At 41.3% G+C, this 22112-nt stretch overlaps 1 protein-coding gene across 2 annotated transcripts in view; it reads left to right on the forward strand.

Annotated features, from left to right (window-relative positions):
* The window catches only part of LOC105918560 (SRY-box transcription factor 13), a 34651-nt gene extending 13054 nt beyond the window's left edge, over positions 1-21597 (forward strand). Inside the window, exons 3-14 of one of the 2 annotated variants that reach the window (XM_012853673.3) lie at positions 31-133; positions 3438-3521; positions 5735-5907; positions 6334-6402; positions 6576-6690; positions 11133-11209; positions 12183-12348; positions 15505-15629; positions 17097-17202; positions 19575-19739; positions 20420-20636; positions 21231-21597. In XM_012853673.3, coding sequence (XP_012709127.1) covers positions 31-133; positions 3438-3521; positions 5735-5907; positions 6334-6402; positions 6576-6690; positions 11133-11209; positions 12183-12348; positions 15505-15629; positions 17097-17202; positions 19575-19739; positions 20420-20636; positions 21231-21513 — 1683 coding nt within the window. In that variant the 3' untranslated portion in view covers positions 21514-21597. The remainder of the gene's footprint in view (positions 1-30; positions 134-3437; positions 3522-5734; positions 5908-6333; positions 6403-6575; positions 6691-11132; positions 11210-12182; positions 12349-15504; positions 15630-17096; positions 17203-19574; positions 19740-20419; positions 20637-21230) is intronic. The other variant, XM_012853674.3, reaches the window with a different exon arrangement.
* Positions 21598-22112: the final 515 nt, after the last annotated feature.

The raw sequence follows: 22112 nt of genomic DNA on the forward strand, positions 1-22112 counted from the left end.
GTTGATGTGATGTTTATTCTTGTTCTATAGGAGGGCTCTCCAGGAAAAGAGCCGCCACACAAGCAAAGCCCCACAGGACTGAAGGAAGCTGGGATTCAGGAGCGATCAGAGCGGCAATCCAAAGTCAAGGAAGGTTTGTAGAAGTCCATATTTGGGTCACTTTCTGTTGGTGGAAATGCTTAGCACCAACAACAGAATGAGAAAATGTACTAATGTTAGTTTGGGAATGTCTTTGTGGCAACTTAAAACAGTAAGGCAGGGTTTGGAGATAGTCTGAATTTTATGTTGTTGATGATTATCAAAAGCCACCCTGATGGTGTCTTCTTGGCAGCTTCAAAGAATCTTTGGCATTACTGGTCAGCAAAGTCTTGGATGCTCAAGTTTATGGTCTTCCACATTTAGGTCTTTTAAAAAATAATTGAATATATTGCAATGAAGTTGGGCTCAGAACTTGAATTACATTTTTTAATGTTCCTCTAGCCTAACCCCAAGGTGGGCAATCAATGCTTTTAGAGAAATATTCTTACGATTTTTAATTGAGCGAAAAATACATTTATTTCAATAGGTAATGGATCTAAAACAAGAACTTCTAACAGGTTGCTATGACACAAAGGAAAGAGGTTAACCCTTTATTTAATCAAAGAAGATGGTAGCAAAACATTGTTAGCTGTAGCATTCTTATAGATGTGCACAGAAACAAAAATAACTCGACTAATAGCAAATCTCACTCTTCCTGTTGCCAGACAAGCCTGCATTAGAACCAGCTAGCTGCTGCAGGAAGGTAGAACAGCAGCAGCTGGAAGCTTTCAAAAATAAGGCTAACAAAACTAACGTTTTAATTACTAGTCGTGTTCGCATTTGAAAACATTGATGGAAATGGGAAAAATCCAAAATAACTTCCTCTCTTTCACAAGTTTTTACACTCGCTTGAGATGTTTTTAAAATTTTGCAAAAAGGAGTTAATTTTCAAAACCGGAGATGGAAATACATTCGCTGAATAAGTTCTGATGTAACACATTCCCTCACATGACTGATCAGCTGTTCTGGTTGTCGCCGTCCTCCCAGATATTCCCATAATGCAAGTAGAATTGTTTCTTTCTCTACATCTCCGAACTGCAACGAGCATTGCCAATTCTAGCCGACATGACTGAACAATTACAACTTACCCAGTAGCAACACAGTCCCAAAAACCTCTCTCATTTTTTTTAGATGTGTGGTCCGTGCTAGTTGACAACCTCTACTTCCTGTTTATTTTAAGCTATGCCTAATGTCAACTCCTGACAAAATCAGCCTTTGCGTAGCCTGGTTAATTCGCACCAAGCCCGTAGATGTAAACGAACAGTTGGATGGACACTGTTGCTGAAGATGTTGAATTAATCATAACCATTTGCTGCCAGCAAATGTCTGTGATTTGTGCTTCTTGGGAAAAACCTTGTTCTGGGACATCTACCTGAGGGAACTCACTACCTCTTCGTTATCTCACTTTGTTTTAGGATCTAGCAGTAGATGGTAAACTGAGTGAATTTAAACAGCACTTCTAGTCCTACTGTCCACTCAAAGCTCTTTTCACTATAGCCCCATTTAACCAATTGCTCTGCTAAACACACATTCATATACCGCTAGGCAACCTTGGGATAAGTGCCTTGCCCAAGGGCATGCTAATTACAAACCAACATGGTAACCCCAGCAGCTGTGTTTACAATATCCTAATTGCTTGTAAGGCAAGCTGTGATATCTTTCTTTTGGGCAAAAGTGTTTATAGCTGCTTGAATCATTTCCCTTAGAAAGCTGGTTATTAGTTAAAGTACCGTGATAAGAGGACAGAGATTCTCTGAGTAAATGTTTGACAACCATAGTTACATCAGGGACAAGAGACAGGCTCAAGGTTTGACTCTTCATATCCCATGGGTTCATTGTACTTCTTGGGAGATAGTTCTGTGGGCAACATGTCAATCCCCTTGAAAGGGTTGGAATTAGAAAAGTTGATAAATAAAGGTACATCTCAATAAATTAGATTACCACAGAAAAGCACATTTATTTCAGTGATTTAGTTCAGAAAGGGAAATTAGTGTATTATACACATTAATAACATGCAGTATTTCAGCATTTATTTGAGTGAATTTCAGTGACTGTGGCTCATAAGTATTGAATACCACAAAATTAGTGTCTCAGAAAATTGGAATTTGATATTCTGTTTTTGTGCAGAAATGATATGTTATGGTCCTGGTATGGCCTACTTGGTCATGGATAATGCTGGTGATAGATGTTGACTGATGGACTACGGTCCAAAGTTCTCTTTTCAGATGAAGGTGAATTTTCTATTTTATTTTAAAACAAGGGTGCCACAGTTTGTTGGTAGACTGCAGAGGCATCAAATCCAAGCTGGTTTTGGTCCAGTGTGATGTTTCTACACTCAGAGATGATTCTGGCAGCCAAGTCATCTGCTACCATTGGTCCACTGGTTTTTATAAAGTCCAAAGTCCCTCTTCTTTCTTACCAGGACATTTCTGATTTCATTTTCCAGCAGGACTTCGAACCCTCTCACGCTTCCAAAAGTTCTAAAAGCTGGTTCCAATGACCATGGTGTTGCTGAGCTTGATTGACGAGTAAACAGGCCTGACCTGAACAAAAGGGAAACTGTTTAGGCTGCTGTGAAGAGAATGATGAGAAACACCAGAGCCAACAATGCAGATGAGCTAAAGGTCACTATTAAAACAACCCGGGCTTCCCTTAGACCTCAGCAGACTTATGTCCTTCTTGCCAAGCTGCACAGATGTAGTATTTCTCCCCAACCAACTAATGAATGTTTATACTGTGCAGGAAATAGACGCTGGTAGGACCTGCATTTCTGGATTGAACATCCTTTTTTATTAGTCTTATGTGATATTCAGATCGCCTATCTGAATTTTATGTTTTAAGCAATTGCAAGCCAAAACCATTAAATTTTAACCAAAATAAATACTTGAAATTTATCATCATATATCTTCAAGATCGTCCTGCCTGGTTGTTTAGCAGAGCAATGGTGTTGCTGGGCTCTAGACTGGTCTTAAGTGGACTGAAGCTGTTTTTTTTTTGCTCTCTGATTTTGTTGAGTGCAGTTCATTCTCTCTGCCCTCAAGTTTTTCACAAGTCTGAACTCCTCACTTCTTTTTTTTTTTTTTTTCAAGTAACCCTCCACTCTCTGACCCTGGATTGTTCTCTGTCCAAATATTGATCCACTCAAACACTCCAAATTTCTCTCTTGATGCACAAACAATCGGTGGCCTTCGACATTCTGAACATCTTCTCCAATCAGCGCCATTAGGGCGGGCGGGAGGGGAGTCGCAGAAAGCAGTGCGCAGTTCTGTTAGATGTGTTTTATTTGCCAGAGTCATTTTCGTGTCATGTAGCGCTGCACAGAGCAGTTCAGCTGAGTGCCTGTTTGGTTCTGTCAACAGTAATGCCGACCTTTGAGAAGCTGCTGAATACTGACTGGAAGGAGAAACTTCTGAAAAGCACAGTGGGCATAGGACAATTGAAAGGTCAGCTCTAAGACATAAACAACAACTTTATACCATTTACTGCATGTATAGAATTGTTTATATGCCATTGCATTGTGAGGTGTTGGTTGTCATTAATATTACTCACATTAAAACAATTTTACTATAGCAATGGTTAAAACTAGAGCTGCACAATACATTGAATTTTCAGTGCTCATCACAGTTTCAGTATGTGCTGCTTGGGCGTAATATTCCAGTGCCCAGCTACACAACTCTGCACGTCAGTTTTTGATTTGGCCAGTTGGATGGGCTTTCACTGCCTTTTATGTCCACTTCTGATTTTTGATATCACTGAAAAGTGTAGTGGGGAACTGGTGATGATGATAGAGAAAAAGAGAGTATAGCTTGGAAAATGTGGATTAATCTCAGTCGTTATGTCCCATCAAAATGTAGCAATAATTAAGCAATTTCCTGTTTTTCCAGTATCTCGCAGCCCAGCAATTTTTGCAGAAGAGTCACATTTTGATCATTAGGATGATCAAAATGTGACTCCTCCCATTACACAAAGTCCATCCCTCGTCTTAGTACAGTTGAGAAAGAAACCGGTTTGTAGTCTTTGGAAAGTGAGTTTATGTTTGTCCAGAGATGCAATTTCAAACTAAGCTTAATCCTAACCCCAAGGATATGCCATCAGCCACAGCCTTTATATGGGTGAGAAGAAGCACGCAGACCCGATCTTACCAGCTTTTAATAACAGCGTTTCGATTCTGCTTGGTCATCAAATCAAACATTTATAGACAGTCCACAGATATAAAGAGGCTCAGGTGCAGAACTGCAAGGGTGAACTATGACAAACTCGAAAGGAAAAACAGAAGTTGCATTCGTCCCCAGAATTTGCATCACCATCAGCTGAGGCTTGGGTTAGTTTTGTGTTTTTATATATTTCTGTCTCAGTTTTGCATTTAGGCCAACCTCACATTTTTGTCTAGTTGTGTTTTTGTTTGGTGGGATGGAAATTAAGTTGTTGTTTTTTTAACCCTATGACGATTTAAGCAAGATGAAACAGTGTTGATAAAAACCCTAATGATCGAGTGTGCAGGCTTCTCTACATCAACATGTTGCTATAAACCTTCTTCGGCCTGTACCTTCATTCTTTCAAGTAGTCTCAGCTTTCCCAGTGCCTCGCTAATGAGATAGACATGAACGGACCAGAGTTTTCTGGACGATTTTCGATCTCTGGCATCTAAAGTTTTAACCTGCCGATGTCACTTTTAGCTCCCAGAAGAGTTTCCCTATTATTTTAACCAATGCCATTACTGATCATGGATTTGACATTTTAAGCTGTACTTGGCATCTTGTAACAGGGAATTAGCACAGTTAGCTTTCGTAATTGTGAACTGCAGTATTTCTCTCTGTAGTCCTGGAGAATGTAGACCCTTACGCTAGCTTAGAGTTTTCTAAAATGCTGCCAACTGATTTTAAAAAGTTTTCAGCCAGCCGACTGAGATGTACGTCAGCCATTGCCATTCATTTCTCAGTGCATGTCTAAAATACAGCTCTTTCCTTAGAGATTGCTGACGTATTAGGCTGCAAGCAATGCTTTGCTAAGCCTACGTGTAATTTAGCTCTCAAACTTGTTACATTATTGGGTGGATGGATGGATTACACTAAATCTAAACAAACAGTTCATATAATCATGACTAAATACTCAATCTTTTGTCATCCATCAACTGTATATGCTCATCATTTCATTGTATTTAGAAGATGTCACAGCCATGTTGAGTCTTGTCTGGTGTTAAGGGCTCTAAGAGAGAAACAAAATAGGTTTTACTAGCCATTGGCCCCTGTTAAGAAGAAAATGTTGCCATGTGACTGTAGAATAGGTTAATATTTGGTGGGGGAATTGGCAGTCAGATCTGAAATCATTTTTGTGAATGACTATAGTTTTAAAGACCAGTGCACTCATAAACCTCCATAGTCTTCATAGCTGAACCTGTTGATCTGGAAGTTCTCAAACTACACTGACATCCCACACTACTAAAACTGCTTATGAGCAAAAAGGCTGAAGACTTTTAAAAAATAAAATAAAAAAAGTTTGTTGCAAATGTGAGACAGTTTCCCATTAAAAATAAGAAGACATGTATATTAAAAAACAAGAACAACAAAGTTTTTCTGTTCCATAAAAAACTGAAGCATGGAGAGTTTTCCAATAAATAGATTGTTTTAGATGAAATTGATCCTCTGATCCATTCCAGGCACCCCTGAGTCTCTGGCAGAGAAGGAACTCCAGTTGCTGATGATGATAAACCAGCTTAGCGGCCTCAGAGAGCAGCTGCTGGGCGCCCACTCAGAACAGAGGAACATGGCCGCCCTGCTGCTGGAGAAGCAGCAGCAGCAGATGGAGCTGGCCCGACAGCAACAGGAGCAGGTACAGCTTTCCACTGCAGCTTTTCATATCTTCCTGATCAAATGATGGTATTTTTATTAGTTAATTTTATTTTACTACTTTTATCTTTCTATTGTCTACGTCATCTTTTATTGTGTTTTTACTGTGTTATACATTTAGCGTGTTTTATTTTGTTGTACAGCACACTTTGGAAACCTTGTCTTTGTTAAAGTTGTGCCATATAAATAAAGTGGATTGGTTACAGGAACTTCCTGTGGCCATGTAGATGAGAGTGCCCACTGTGCATCACTTTGTACATGTGAACACTGAGCAAATTGGACAAACTGTCAAAAAGAGCTGTGTGTTTTGTTATTTGTGAAAAAGACAGCCCAGCTCTCCCTAGCTTGTACCCATTCGTGCCGCTGTGGTTGCTCATATAGCAGCTAATGAAGGTGCCTTGTCCCTCAGATCGCCAAGCAGCAGCAGCAGCTGATCCAGCAGCAGCATAAGATCAACCTGCTTCAGCAGCAGATCCAGGTCAGCTCCTCTCAAGAGCTTTCACTTGTCTTCATATATCACAGCGAGCACAGCTAGCATGGGATGACTGTTACAAATGAGAAGCTCCTGCTGCAGGCCGGCACATTAGAGTGCTGGAGAAAATAACCCCAGAACATTTTGTGTAAGGTTGCTTTTGTCCTGCTTTGTCCCAGCAGGTGAACATGCCCTACGTGATGATTCCAGCTTTCCACCCAAACACCCAGCCCCTCCCTGTCACCTCTGAACCCCCGATGACATTGCCGGTGCAGCCAATCCCCTGCAAGCCGAGTGAGTAGAAGAGCGTTTCATTTATTTTTATTTTTAAAGAGTCAGGGCAGTGTGGAGAACACCAAGTCTGCTTCTGTAAAAGCAGGATTAAATGTTAAGAAGTCGGGGTTTCAACCATACATCCACCTCACAAGAACAACATGTTTAATTTTAACAATATTTTTGGAAAAACTAGGAATATCCTTTTGTTTTCTTTCCAGAAATCTCACAGGAATACGATTGCTTTTTAAAAGATCCATTGCAGTCTCATACTGAGGTGGTGCTGCTACCAAAAGAAAGTAACTCAAAATTTTGTCATTTCACAAAAGAGATCTAGTCAAAGCCAAGCTGGTTTTTACAGAACCTTTTCTTTTATAGCTTTGTATGTATTTTCCAAATGTAGTTAATGTGAACATGTTCAATGGTGGTGCCCTTGTTCATATACCCCAGGTTGCAGCCTGAACCAGTCAGACGTGATCGCTTTCTTTGCTACCATGAGCAAAACTCAAAAGCATTTAGCATTCCTGTTTGTGAAGTTCCCGGGTACTATTCCCAGACTGTACAGGGGTGGGTCCAAATCTGTTTCAATCCCAAAGATACACGTTTCTAAAACATACCAATCTTTGAACAATCCCAAAATACATGAGTAGTCGCCTAACACCCCACCAGGGTGGTGGGGTGTTCAAATTTGCCACAAGAATGTAGGCAACAGTGCGATCGACTGTGAAGGGTAAAACGTCCACAGAGAGTCAGCGTGGAGTCCACCAAGCTCACAGTGTGAGCACAGTACGCCCGAGTATGTGGGAGCCATGAGAGTTGTCAGTAAGCCTGATGAGAACTGTTGCGCTGTGTTGACACAGCAGGACAACTCAAGAACTTACTTGAAAATAAGAGCCTCAGGATTTCAAGCTAAAAGCACTCAGTTTCACATCTAAAGCTAACATTCACATGCTAACAGCAACGGGATGACGTGAGACAGAGTTCTCTTTGAACAGAAATATCACGCATTCCTGCAAAGTCTGATATTATTTCATAATCCTAATTTTAAGTGTTCAAAAAGTCTTCAATATGTCCATAATTTGAGAACTAGGCCTTAAACTGCTAGTTACATCTTAAAGAAGCACTTTTGTAAAGTTACTACTGCTCCCGTCAGCTTGTTTTTTTCGATGGATAAATTATTCATTACTAGCTTTCAGAACATTTATATTTAAAAAGATTTGTTCTGGAAACGGGGATGTCAGTAACGGGTTAAAATTTGTTCTAAGTAGGCATTACAGAGGCTTCTGTAAACTCTCCGAAGAACTGTAAAGCAGTGGATACACTGGGCGCATAATGTAAATAGCACGGCTTACATTTGTGTTTTTAAAAGCAGAAATTTACACCAGACGCTGCAAAGTACACTTAAGTTATCCATTAATCTAAATAAAGTTAAGAGGTTTCATTTTCAAGGTATTATTAAAGTACTATTTACTATTGATGAATGTAAAATATAGAGTACGAGTCTAGACCCCAGTTTTTGAAGGCTTCTCGAACACAACTCACATCTCACAGGTTTTAGTTGCTTCATTTAGGGAAAGCCGTGCCACAACGAAAATAAAAGGAAAGTAGCAGAATTTCAGGACACCCACTGAATTAAGTCAAGCTGTTGTCAGATGTGTGGGGGGAAAATGTCTGCTGATTTTCATGTCGGCAGCGCCTCTCTTTTTGTCGTGCACATTTGCATCAGCTACACTCTGACCCTCAATGAAACATTGCGCCTTTGGGACTTTCCCTGAAAGCCCAGATTACACACGCTAGACGCATGGTGTGTAAAGCATGCTCGTGGGGTAAAGGAGGTGAACGTAGGTGGAAGTTAATGAACCACTCCAGGACTAGACTGTTGCAGCCCTCTGCCAGAGTGTGGTCCAATCCACAATCACGTCTGAATTACTGACTACAAATGAAGTGACGATTTGGAAGTGAAGTAACGTGAGATTTGGGGGATTTTTGCTCCTCTACTCATTTGTCTTACAGAACTCTTTTGTTGTTTTTTTAGCATTTGTAAAAAAAAATGCTTTGTAGATAATGTTAGTTTTGTTAGCATGAACTAAAAAGAGTAGGACGATGTCCCGACGGAACAGAAGACCAATATGCACCTAACTGTAGACCGATGTCGTAGCCTCACCTCTGACCTATCCATGAACCTGAGGGTAATGGAGACAAATGGAGATTGTTTTGGGATCTCCTTGTGGACAAGGCCTAAGAAAGACTCATAAACAGGAACTGCTTGGCTGAACTAACAATACAACAAATACAAAAAAAGACAGAACACCATTTAATTTAACCATTTGATGCAAAAAATCTTGACCTATCCCTTATTTGTCTAAAGGCTCTTTCCTCTAATCTTTTCAGAACTCTTCAGATTGTTGTTTGGATTTTTCAGCCAGTTTTAAAATGCATCTTTTTCCACTCTGGAAAAAGACATTTCCAAATGCATCGTTATAATTTCAACATTAATGTAACGATCATACTGATGAGTGTGCTTACAGTCTAGAAAGTGTCTGAATCTGTTGCCGTAGAGTCTTTAATGCTGGGGTGTCAAAATAATTTTGGTTTTGGGGCCGCATTCAGCTTAATCTGATCTCAAGAGGGCCACACGAGTAAACTCATTGCAAGATTAAATAGAACTAATAAAAGTGGACTTGCTGTTGATTATTATATTAAATTAATTTCACTTTTACACAATATATTATGAATAACCTCAGCGTTTTTAAGAAAAGTATGTGCAATTTCAACAATACTTTTACTCAGTTAAACATTTACTTGTGCATTATGCATAAGAACTGATCACAGTGATTGTACAATGTTGAAAAACATTTATTCACATTTTTTGGAACTTAAAAACACTGTCCTGCATGACAAAATACATCAAACAGATAAAAATTAAGAAATGATTTAAAATCAATTTTCCACATCTGAAGCTCAGTGCTATCATCTGCTGATTAAAACACAGCGCCCCTCGTGGACAATATAGGAACTGCAGATTTTCCATTAAACGAAGTACATGTTTTTTTTAATAATTGTTTTATCATTCTCTTCCTTTTATCTCCTCTTTCTTTTTATCTTCTTGTTCTTCCTTTCCTCTCCTACTTTCCCATTGTAGTGTCCATATAGTTTGGGATAATCCCCGCATGAATCATCATAAAACTATTCACATAAATCAAGCGTAGCACTATGGCAAAAGCAGTACTGCTCCACTTGTGAAAGTCAGATCTGATGAGCTCTTTTTGGCATTAAGACAACAATTCGTATTGCCACATTGCCAGACAGGACATTGGAATTATTTTTATTTTTATTTTTTCAATTTTTTTTATTTTTTTTTGAATAATGATAATCCATTTAGCCAGCGGGCCGGAATAAGTTTTTCGGCTGGCCGGAATCGACCCGCGGGCCGTATGTTTGACACCCCTGCTTTAATGCATCCTACTGGCACCTGATACAGGCCAGCTGTTGCATCCAGTCTGTTTCTGTAACTGTAGCACCTTCAGCACCACTATCTCCAAATAAAAATTAACCAGAACAGGTTGTGATAAGCATGCAAACCGATGGTGTCGCTGCTCGTCACCTCGAAGTCTTTCATTTTACTACAAATGAGCGCTGCTCTTTATCAACAAGCGTTAAATTCAGTTCGGCTTAACCAACTATCTGACTGAATTGTGTTACAATTGATGAGATTGGGCCGTGCGTTATGGACAACTGAACCGGAAGGAGTTGGAGTGAAATGAATGCCTTTAACTGGACTGGTTTGTCCTCAGCTGCTTATTGCACTTTTGTCCTATTAAAGGGCCTTGGTGTGACTTATGTTGTAAATTCGTACATCAGATTTTATTGAGCTCCCCCAATAACGTGTCCTGACAGTATAAGATGGGGTCTTTCATGGGTCTGAGTTTCTTGTGTTCCCCCGACCAGTAACAAACCCTGTTTGCAGTGTGGCGCGTCCCGTTATCTTGCTGACTGACAGCGCTGATGTCATGGGCTACCGTTTCCATAAAAGGGTGCACCTGGTCATTAGTAAGCTTTAGAAACCCCCAGCTGGTTTCTTTTTCCAACCCCAAAACAGACCACCCACTGCCATCGCTCCGCGGTTGAATACTTGGCACTACACAGTTCATGGCCCTGAAACGTTTCCTCGTTTGGATATGACCACAAACGTCATTCGGTTTTATTGCAATTATGTGTTATTTCAACACAAAGTAGGCCATGGTTGTAAAGTGGAAGGAAATGATGCATGATTGTATTACATACGTCTGTATTCATCCACCTGATGCAATGCTTTCTACAACAATGCTTTGCTGGATTTGCAGTTTGAAACCAGGTCTGATGCCACCACCGTGTATCACTGCGGTGATGGCGTGAAGATTAATGAAAGTGTTTCGACTGGCGGGCTATGCAAACATTCTCAAGCTGTGCTTGACCTTTCACAGCGGTTGACTACTCCATGCAGCTGCTGTCGACCAGCCACCCCGCACCCCTCAAGAGGAGCAGCAACTCCTTCCGGCAGGTACGGTACTACCAAGCTGTTTGTGCTGTCATCCATTTAAGTCATTTTCTTGCAACTGTTATGACGGCGGGTGGGAAAACATTTGCTGTGTGGTGGGTGTAGGTGCTGAATATGTGTCTGTAGGGCTGGGCGATAATTCAATAACAATATATGTCTATCGATAGACGTGTATCGATGATAGAAAAAAAGGTCAATAAAAAGTTCAATAGAACAGTTTTTTTCCTTTTGCATTCTAGCCTATCATGTAGGTTAATATTACACTCATTACATCCTCCCAACCAATCACAAACGCAGACCCAGTAACGCTCCACCCCCAAGCTCCACCTCCTTCAAAGAGTTCAGAGAGCACGCATTCTTTTCCATTTTTTAAATACCTGCAGTTTTGGTAGAAAGTTGGTTGAATAAAATTTTGAGTTTGAATTCAGTGTTTGTGTGTTCTGTATCTAAAAATAGGTCACGAAGCAACAGCATAATATGGCCAGGGTTGCACTTAAAATATACGTTTTGAATTTGTTGATAATCATCGATATTGATAAATATGATTTCTATTTTATCGATATGCTTTTTCTCCTATATTGTCCAGCTCTAAGTGTTTGTGGTTTAAAGCGTCTTAAAGAAAGTGATTCCCTGAGGATTGAACAATCAAAAGGTTTTTTTCCTGGTATTTAGGAGGCTGAAAAGCCTTAGCTGTACACCACACCCTCTGCTCAAAGGTTGGCTGCGTGTGGATTAGGTGTGTGTATCTGCAGAGCAAACTGTTTGCACGGAAGGTTCTCAAGAAGAGAAAAACCAAGACGGCTAGAATAAACAAAAGGAATAATAGGATGAGAGTAACGCAAAAACTTTACTATGGATGTGCTCCAACATGCCAAATGGGCTGTTCAAACCCGGGATACATGCACACCCTCATCCGTTGTCGCCATGCCTTATTTTGGTCGAAGGCCCTGCCGCTGATTGTTTGCTCTCTCTGCAGGAGGCCAGCCAGCCCTTGAACCTGACCGCCAAGCCAAAGGGGATGGAAGTGGGGAAGACATCCAGCCCACAGTGTCTAGAGCTGGGATCTCTGGGGCTGCAGGGGGCCTACAGACTCAGAGAACACCAGAGAGAGGTGTCCCACAGCCCATCACGGTCCACCCTCAGTGAGTAACTAGATACAGCGGTTCTCCGAAGGTGACGCACCACTGGCGCGGTTCCCAGGTTTCTGTGATGTAAACGTTTTGCAAATTTTACTGTGATGCATATCCCGGGCAATTAAACGTAAAACAAAATATTTGTGACTGAAAAAAAAAAATATTGGAAAGTAAAACGGCTACAATAGCTGCACTTGAAGTTTCTTTAGGTGAACCTGCTCTTTTGTGTGCTTGGACTCACAGTGACGGTCAAGAATGAAATGATGCTCAACTAAAGGTGCCATTATACAGCTCGGTTTGGACCTAATATGATTTCATTCACCTAACAAAAACTGACAGTTTCATCTAAAGACAGACAGCCGCCAAGTCCTGATGATCTGGGGCTGCAACACCATGATGATGTTGGTTCCAGCAGGTTAACTAGGCGTCTCGTTTTGATGATGCGCCCATGTTGCTTTTTGTGCCAAACAAAGCTTTGGGTATTGACACCAAATTTGAGACGAGGCTTAAATCCAGACACAGTCACAGGTAGAACATGACCTGCGCTTGGTGGAGAGTCCTGAATCTCCTGCAGTGTTAATGTCATTCTCTTTACACTCTCCCTCACCAGCTTCAGTCTGGTATTTTATTGGCTTTTTAGATGAAAGGTGCAGTTTTTGTAGCCACCCTGTTGTCTCAAAGGTCCTTAAATCATTAATGACGCTGTAGAATGGCGTAGTGAAAACATCTATATTGTATAAAGGGCTCTGGTAGTTCCAGTTTCTCTGTGATGTTGTTTTAAACGCTAAGTTTTAGGAAGTGATTAAGGCCATAGGGTTGGTGTCTTTTTATAGTCCTGCTTCCAGCTCAGTTTGCGTTCACGTAGTTCTGCAAGTTGCGTTCCTCAGTGCGTGTTCAGTTGATGACTGAAAGTAAGTAAGTTACCCTTTCCTGCCAATCTGTCTGCTTATGGTAGATCAGGTCTTGTATGAGTACTGATAAGAGATCAGGAAGTGATGTTTGTAATGCTTTTTCTCTACCTGAGCCATAAATGAAATGTTTTAGCCTCCATAAATCTGCTTATTTTCAATTCAATTCAATTCAATTTATTTATATAGCGCCAAATCATTAAACATGTCATCTCAAGGCACTTTACAAAATCAAGTTCAATCATATTATACAGATTGGGTCAGATTATACAGATTGGTCAAAAATGTCCTATATAAGGAAACCAGTTGATTGCATCAAAGTCCTGACAAGCAGCATTCACTCCTGCAGCAGTAAAGCTTTGGACTGCATTTTGTGGACTTCCTGATAGTAAAGAATTACAATAGTCCAGCCTTGAAGTAACAAATGCATGGACTAGTTTTTCAGCATCACTCCTGGACAGAATGTTTCTAATTTTGGCGATATTCCGGAGGTGAAAAAAGGAAACTCTGGAAACCTGTTTAATATGGGATTTAAATGACATGTCTTGGTCAAAAACAACACCAAGATTTTTAACTTTATTACCAGAGGCCAAGTTAATGTCATCCAGATTAAGTGATTGATTAAGAACTTTATTTTTTGAAGACTCTGGCCCAAAGATTACAACTTCTGTCTTGTCAGAATTTAAATGCAGGAAATTTAAAGTCATCCAGCTTTTGATGTCATCAAGACATGACTGCCTTCGAAGTAACTGATTGGATTCATCAGGATTTATGGATATTTCTCACCCAGACTATCGGCACGTCTTTAATTGCTTTCCATGTAACGGATGCAGCACATTTATTTGCACGCTGGGTTTAAAGCCTTTCACTCCCTGGCGACATGGTGCAGTAGTATTATCTGGCCACACGATGTCGCTAAAGTCCCCTTTGACAGTTTGAGCCAGAAACTACTTACAGTTAGCTGAGTTTAATTTGATTCATTTGTGCGTTTGAACAAAGTAATTTAAAATAGCTTGAGTTGTTTTGTGCACAGATGGATGATTATATCTTGTTAGATGTATTTTTTTTTATATTAGTTAAACCTCTGTTGCTGCAATATGTTTGGCCTAATGGCCACTTATTATTAACCTAATAACTTACTGTTATTCCAGGCAACACTGAGCCTTAACCCTTCATCAGAGTGGAAGCCGCTTGTCATTCCTGCTGTATTCTGCTCAAACCTAAAAGATCTAGTCCTAACCTCTTACTCCTGAACATCATGGCGTGGAATACTTTTTCTACTCCTGACTGATGCATTTGTACCTTTTACGATCCCTTTTCTTCCTTTGAAATGATTTGATGTTTCTAGATGCTCAAGCTACCATTTAGCTTAAGCAAAGAGAAGCGTAACCTCCAACACAAATGGATCAAAGTGGCTCATTTTACTTCGGTTTTACAAACCTTCAAACCATTTTTACATTGACAGTTCACAGTATTTACTTTGAAGGCTACAGTTAATTACAATAAAGACCACAGTAGTTCGCTCACCTTAATTATGACCCTAGAGCATGAAAGATGTCCTGCAAAACAAAACGTTTTAGTCGAGTCAAGGCAGAGGGACACACTGCAAAATAATAATAAATAAAAAGCCTTTCAAATAACACTATTTTATTTATTTTTACACTGTCTTCATTTTCCATCTGATGGTTGACTATTTAATGAGGCAAGGCGAGTTTATTTGTAAAGCACCTTTCGGTGACATGGCGATTCAAAGTGCTGTACATTAGGGGTGTAATGTTAGTAGGCTCATGAGACGATACAATAAAATATGCTTTGTTCACCTAAACGAGACGACCTGAGATTCAAGCAATATTTTGGTTAAAAGTAAGAATCTATTTCTTTTTTATCCGGGGTTCACAAAGACAGTCCAGGTCTCATGAATCACAGACTGCAGTTTATATAATCTACAGTATAGCTGTGGAATAATTCAGTCCAGTTTTGACTGCGTCACGTGTTCTGCTTTTCATGATGTAATTCTAAGGTGTCCCTAATGCCAAGAAAGTGTATTTAAAAGAACCTCTATTCAATGATCAGTCTAAATCTCTTCAGTTGTGAGCTAGATGTTTTTAAATATGGTTCAGATTCCTTTAAAACCACCTCTCAGTGTTGATAAGATGTTGCAAAGAATATGCTAGTCTCACCCTTGGTGAGTGTATCCACCAATGCCTAGTTGCTCATTTTGAGATGTTTCTTCCTCCTGCTCCCCCTTTGTCATCAGGTTTCCTGGGAGACGGCGACGTGGTCACACAGGCCATCCATGATGCCCAGCAGCTCCTGAGGAGTCACAGCCGGGGAGAGAGAGACAGGGACAGGGAGAGGGAGAGAGACGGCTCGGGGAAAATGGTGAGTTGGGGGCATGGGTCTTGTTTAGGGCTGGGTATGGATTAAAATTTTAAAGAATCGATTCGATACAGATTCTCAAGATTTAAAATCCTTTTCCATCTAATCTCAAATTGGATTGCTGGTATTAAAAGCATTTTTTAGCTGTTACTTGAATTACATGACTATGTCATTATGCAACATATAACTTTCAACGGCCAATTAATAACATCATGGTTTAGTTATCCAAGAAGTCAGCTTAATATAAAAGCTGCTACTATCCGCATTAATGCCTCTCCGGGCATGAGGTCACCATTTAAAAAAGAAGCTATGATAACAGAAGGAACTTACTCTGTTCTTATGCAGTAGTAGGATGTGCGTTTTACGCCCTTCTCCATTCTAATAGAGGGGCTCATTGTATCTGATGAGGACAGTGGCAGGACAGGGGCTTATAAAGGCGCTCCATGTTGCCATGTTCAATATTGGCATATGGAAACAAATTAGGTATTAAATACGGCAGTGGACTCCAAATAGCCTCTAACTCCATAAGGGCATGAGAAAGCAGTCCTAAGTCAGTGTCCATCTGATATCTAGGATGTAATTTAGAGGTCAGTCTGGTTTTGGATTACATGGAGTCATGCTTCTCCCCAGCACTAAACTGATGGACAAATATCCCAGCTGTGCTGCAGCCGCACACAGAGGCACATATTTAGTCCAGCATACGGCGCTGTTGTTTTTAGTTATTCTTTTGTTGTTGTTGGGGTTTTTTTTACACTCATCTGCTTTTTAGGTTCAACAAACTTTTTATTTTGTTGGGGAGCCTGTTAGTATTTTATGTATCGTGCTTGGTAATAACGGCCTGCTATGCCGGCCTTCATTCTTTGAGGTGACTGAAGCCTTAGCTCTCAGCCTTGTCCTGAGCAACAGCTGTCGCTGCCTCACAATACCACAAAGGCCTCAGTGTGGCATTGAGAGAGCCACCTGCCCTCTCTCTTTGTCCTCGCTAATACTGTACTTAGCTCTCCTCCTCCTCCTCTCCTCTGTTATCGGGCCCCGTCTCTCCTGTGCTGCTGTGTGAGCGGCAAAACTGTTGACTGACCTATTTTGGTATCACAGTCCACCGTGTCCACGACTCACAGCAGCAGGAGAGGCGACGGATGCTCCAGCTGTTTTGCACATTCTGAGTTTTGTCCTTTTCATGTCAGCCTTGTCTCCTTCGTTTCCTCTCCTCCAACAATTGACGCCAGTGTTTTTCGCTTGCTATCTTTGCAAATGTGGCGCTGCGTTTTATACTTTAAACAGATACGGCGAGCATGCCATCCCTCTTACCTTAAATAGCACTTTTGTGCCACATGCTTGTCTTGAAGTCACACTCGCAACATTGGGTCATTGTTTTACTGCGGGCCAAATTCAAATGCTGATATATCAGGGAGTTTACTGCATGATTGTCCTCCTCAGCTTCTCTTTTTTTTCTTTTTTTTTTGTCTGCAGGAATATAAAAACTCTCCACGTTCAGAAAAAATCACCCACTGTGAGCGTGGTGAGGAGAGACATGGCCCGCAGAGCACTGAGGACCACCTGAGCAGTGACTCGGAGGGTAGGTGTCTCCAGATGGTCCTGGCTGTTGACATTCTTTGCACAGAAAACACATGCAAAAGAGCAATGGGACCGCTATCTCCCGAACATGCTTTAGCAGCGCTCCACCACAATATCACATTGACATTTAAATATTTTTACAACTAACGCTATCTTTAAATTGTGGCGCATCAAAATGGAACGCAAGGTTTCCAACATGTCCACAGATCAGACCTCAGGACGGAGAGACAGACGGGGGAGGGAAGAGTAAACCCTGACAGATTGTGATAGCTGAGGGTGTTGGTCGTTTTGCCCCTGAGCAAATTTCGTTATTTTACCCCGTTATAAAAAGAAAGCGCCCGCCTCGGCATGTTTCATGCCGATCGTGTGTGAGTTCTTCCCAATTTGGTGACGCTTTCAATGTTGTTTTGACAGCAGATCATTTAGAGATAATTTTCCACTATCTGCTCATAGTCTACTGTAAGGAAACTAAGTTATCTAATTCACAAAGAAATAAAATAAAAACACGTACTGGAAGAAAATGTCTAAAAATTTTTTACTCGATCATCATATCTTCTACCATGGTCTGGGTGAATACCCAAATCTGATTGGCTGCTGGGTGTCCATTAAAAAGTGATTTTTTAGGAATTATAGCGCTGGCTCAAACAACAGGACAGCTGACAGTTGAAATTATACTTTCTAGGTTCTGTGGCCAGAGCTGGTTACCTTGGAAACGCATCACCACTACAGATATGAAACAGTTCTCTCACCCACATCCTGTGAAAACTTTTAACCATGAAAAAAACAGTAGAGTATTAATGACTGATTTAATGTTTATTTATTTCATAAGCGGAATAATTCCCTTCGAGGTGTTCATTATCAGAAATGAATGGACTTCCCGTAAGCAACCGCAGACAGTTCATGCCTCTGCGTCGTCCGTTAATTTCTGATAATGGACACCTCGTCGGTACATATATCCTGTTTAATTTACAAGAAAAACAAGCACTTTTTCTGGAGGGGAAAATCTAAAAATATAGAAAATGAAAAGGTGCAATAACCTGGTTGAATTAAGGCGCAAACTCTTAAACTGATACAATTTAAGATTTAATTTCAATGTTCAGTCTTATTTGATAGGAGCCTTACCAGCATGCCACATCTTGACGTGGCAGCATTTAGCCTCTATGCTTTGCAAAAGTTCTGCAAATCCATCATTGGTAAAGGGTAACACCAGATCCTTTAACTGATATTCAGCTCTAAGACTGCGCTGGTGAGTCTTCAGGTGTAGAATTCTGCATGAAGTTGTTCAAACAGTAAAAATCAGCTTAGATCTGAAACACAGGGGAGCTCAGAAACCCATCCATCCATCCATCCATCCATTTTCCAAACCGCTTAATCCCTCATGGGGTCGTGGGGGTTGCTGGTGCCTATCTCCAGCGTTCACTGGGCAAGAGGCAGGGTACACCCTGAACAGGTCGCCAGACTGTAGCAGGGCAACACAGAGAGACAAACAGGACAAACAACCATTCACACACACCTAAGGATAATTTAGAGAGGCCAATTAACCTAACAGTCATGTTTTTGGACTGTTGGAGGAAGCCGGAGTACCCAGAGAGAACCCACGCATGTACAGGGAGAACATGCAAACTCCATGCAGAAAGACCCAGGGTTGGACTTGAACCCAGGCAAGGCAACAGTGCTACCCACTGCGCCACTGTGCAGCTCAGAAACCATGTCAGACATATAGTTGTGTTCCAAGGTTTTTAAAGGGGCCTAGTCATGTATTTTGACCATAGAAAGAAATCAGAAAAAATATATTTATTCCTCTTCAAATCAAACAATGTACACCAAGCCTTTATCCTGATGGCGCTTGCTAGAATTTCACAAGCAGACATAAACATTGTTGTGCCGCTAGTACCACGGAGCTATCAGAAAGCAAGATGGCGACAACTGAAGCAGCAGCTGTTCCTTAACCTATTTCCTTTAGCACCTCTGCTGGCTGTTGCTGACTCGCTCAACTCCGTTGCTTCTCCTTGCTTACTTATTGCGCGCATGCGAAATGTTGTACTTCCAGTCACGTGCTCTTGTTTTGGTTAATAAACACAAAAGCACTTTGCTTACCAACAAATTCAGCAAAAACAAAATGTAAAACATAAAACAATACAATAAGCCAACAAGGTGGAATACTATAAACAGAAAACCTCTGTATGCAACCAGAGTGAGCTACTGCTGTAGATTTGTGAAGTCAGAGTATGTGACTAGGCCCCTCTAGGAATCAGTCTGACAGATGTGCACTTGAAATAAGTATTTATGAACTCTGAAAGAAACCTAAAGAATAATCATATCTAAGGGGAAAACTGACATTCACAGCCTTACCTGTGACCGTATTTGCTGTAGGGAACCTGCCTTCCTCTGCCAACTACGCTGAGACCCGGCCCGCTTCCTCCACTGGCCACATAAAGAGACCCATGAATGCCTTCATGGTGTGGGCCAAGGACGAACGGAGGAGGATCCTCCAGGCCTTCCCAGACATGCACAACTCCTCCATCAGCAAGATTCTAGGTGAGTCCTGCCAGTGAGAAGAGATGGGCTTCCGCATGGCAAAGCTGCCAGCTATTGTGAAGGAATCAAGGACCCACCAATGCAGACAGTTCTTGGGAAAACCTGTGTTGAAAGTTTTGTACTGTTATTACTTTATATTTTCTTCTTCTCTTTAACTGTCAAGGAAATTAAAGTGTACGAAGCCCCAAAGGAGCCATCCTGTTAACAGTCTGCCTTTTAGTCATTAACCATGGGAAGGATAAACTCAGAATAGTAATCTGAAGATCCCAAAGTGATGCGATGGTTCATATACTTACTGAAGTGTGGTTGTATGGTGTCCAATATTTCCACATTAAAATCCCAAACCTAAATGTACTTTGTAGCGATTTCTTTTCTGATAGATCATCTACAAAATAATGATTTTTTTTTACTCAGATAAAAGAAAAATTTAATTGAAGTGTTGCATGCACTAGTGTTCACTGCCATTTATTCTGACACCTCTAAATAAAAGGTCAAGTCATACGAATATGGCTGAAAGGCACTAAACATGCCTTAAAAAGACATTTACTAAAGAGGAAAAACATGTTTACTCAAAATAGAAAAGTCCATAAAGGTAAAATTTTCTCAAAACTAACTGATACATGATAAAAACAGGACTTATTTAAATCTCGCACCTAATGTTTACGTGTTTTTGCCTGCAGGCACCAGGTGGAAGGCCATGTCCAACCAGGAGAAGCAGCCTTACTATGAGGAGCAGGCGAGGCTGAGCCGGCAGCACCTGGAGCGTTACCCCGACTACAAATACAAGCCCCGGCCCAAACGGACCTGCATCGTGGAAGGTCGGAGGCTGAGGGTGGGAGAGTACAAGGCCATGATGAAGAGCCGTAGACAGGAGCAGAGAGCGACCTACGTACACAGGTAGAAAACCCACGGAGGTCATTTTGCTTCAGACTGTTGGAGACCCATCCAAATACCCTTAATAATAGCTTCTAGCTTCTGTTCCTTGACCTTTTATGGGGTCAACAGTAAGAACTCTAACATGGGAGGAAAGGAGCTTCAGACTGCCGTTAATTCCGACGTTACGCGATGGAAACACACATGGATGATGACAGTCATATGTGGGCCTACAGCGTTTCTGAAAACATAATGTCATTCTCACCTAAACAATCTCATCTTACATCTAAGATTTTAGTCACTTTTTAAAATAACTAATCATTGAAACATAATGTTATCTTGAACATAATTTTTTCACTTTTTGTCCTTTTAACACCACAAACCTCACTGTAGTTCATTGGTGGACTTTGACTGGGCCGTTCCATGACATGAAGGGGAACCTCTGTGTCCTGTACTTAACTCCATCAGCTCTATTTCGTTTCGGCCTACCACATTAGTCAATTGGTTTAATAGTCAAAGTCTGTTTTGTCACAAAATGTGAAGAAAACCCGAGGGTATTGTACCATCTGATCTCGGGTCTGCTGACATGTGCTGATAGTGTCCTGTCTTGTCTTCCAGTCAATCAGAGCCACAGCAGATCCATTACTCCCAAAGCGACGGCCAGTATCCAGCCGGCGGGGCCATCTCCGTCCCCGGCTTGCCGTTTCACCCCGCGCTGCTGGAGCACTACATGCCGCAGGCCCCACCCACCGCCCGCAGATCCGAGGGCCGGGCCACACCCACCCCTCAGCCCAGGGACAGAGAGAGGGAACGGGAGAGAGAGCGGCCCCCGTACAGTGAAGGAGAGGAAAGCGATGTGGAAGAGAGAAGTGAAGGGGAACTGGTGCTCCTCACAGACTGATCAGTGGCTTTTTGTGTTGGGGAGAGTGGGGGTGATGAGCAGAACTGGTAGGAACTGGGCTTCAAATGTTGCTCCTGGTTTAAAGTCAATCAGAACCGCATGCTGGACAACTACAATACTCCCTCTTACATTACTATGGTTCTTGTCAGTTCCCTTTCCAGATGACTCATCACCCACTTTGTGTTTAAAATACTGTTGTTAAATTGTGGAAAGTTATCATTTAATCCCTACTGCTTCTTGTTCTCCTTACATGTTGCCTTTTATGAAACAATTGCCCCCCACCCCCAATTGCATTAGAATCATTGCAGGAAACTCCAAAGGCACTGTTAAAGTTAGATTAGCTCGTTTTTCACTGTCAGGCAGCTGATTCATCGTTGGGTTTGCACCGCCACCTTGTGGTAAAGGCTAGTTATTACACAAGTCGGACACTGGGTTGAAAGGCGCCGGCATAATTTCACTGAAGTACCACAGGCTGTTCCTGGGCTATTCACATCTACTGAATGGACACACAAAAAAAAAAACAGCAAATACTGACCAAAGAAAGCATCATGGGAACTGGTTAGTTGAGGGAGATGGTTAGTTTCAGAACAAAACGTTGG

Source organism: Fundulus heteroclitus, chromosome 20 (assembly GCF_011125445.2).
Source record: "Fundulus heteroclitus isolate FHET01 chromosome 20, MU-UCD_Fhet_4.1, whole genome shotgun sequence".
NCBI classification, from domain to species: Eukaryota; Metazoa; Chordata; class Actinopteri; order Cyprinodontiformes; family Fundulidae; genus Fundulus; species Fundulus heteroclitus.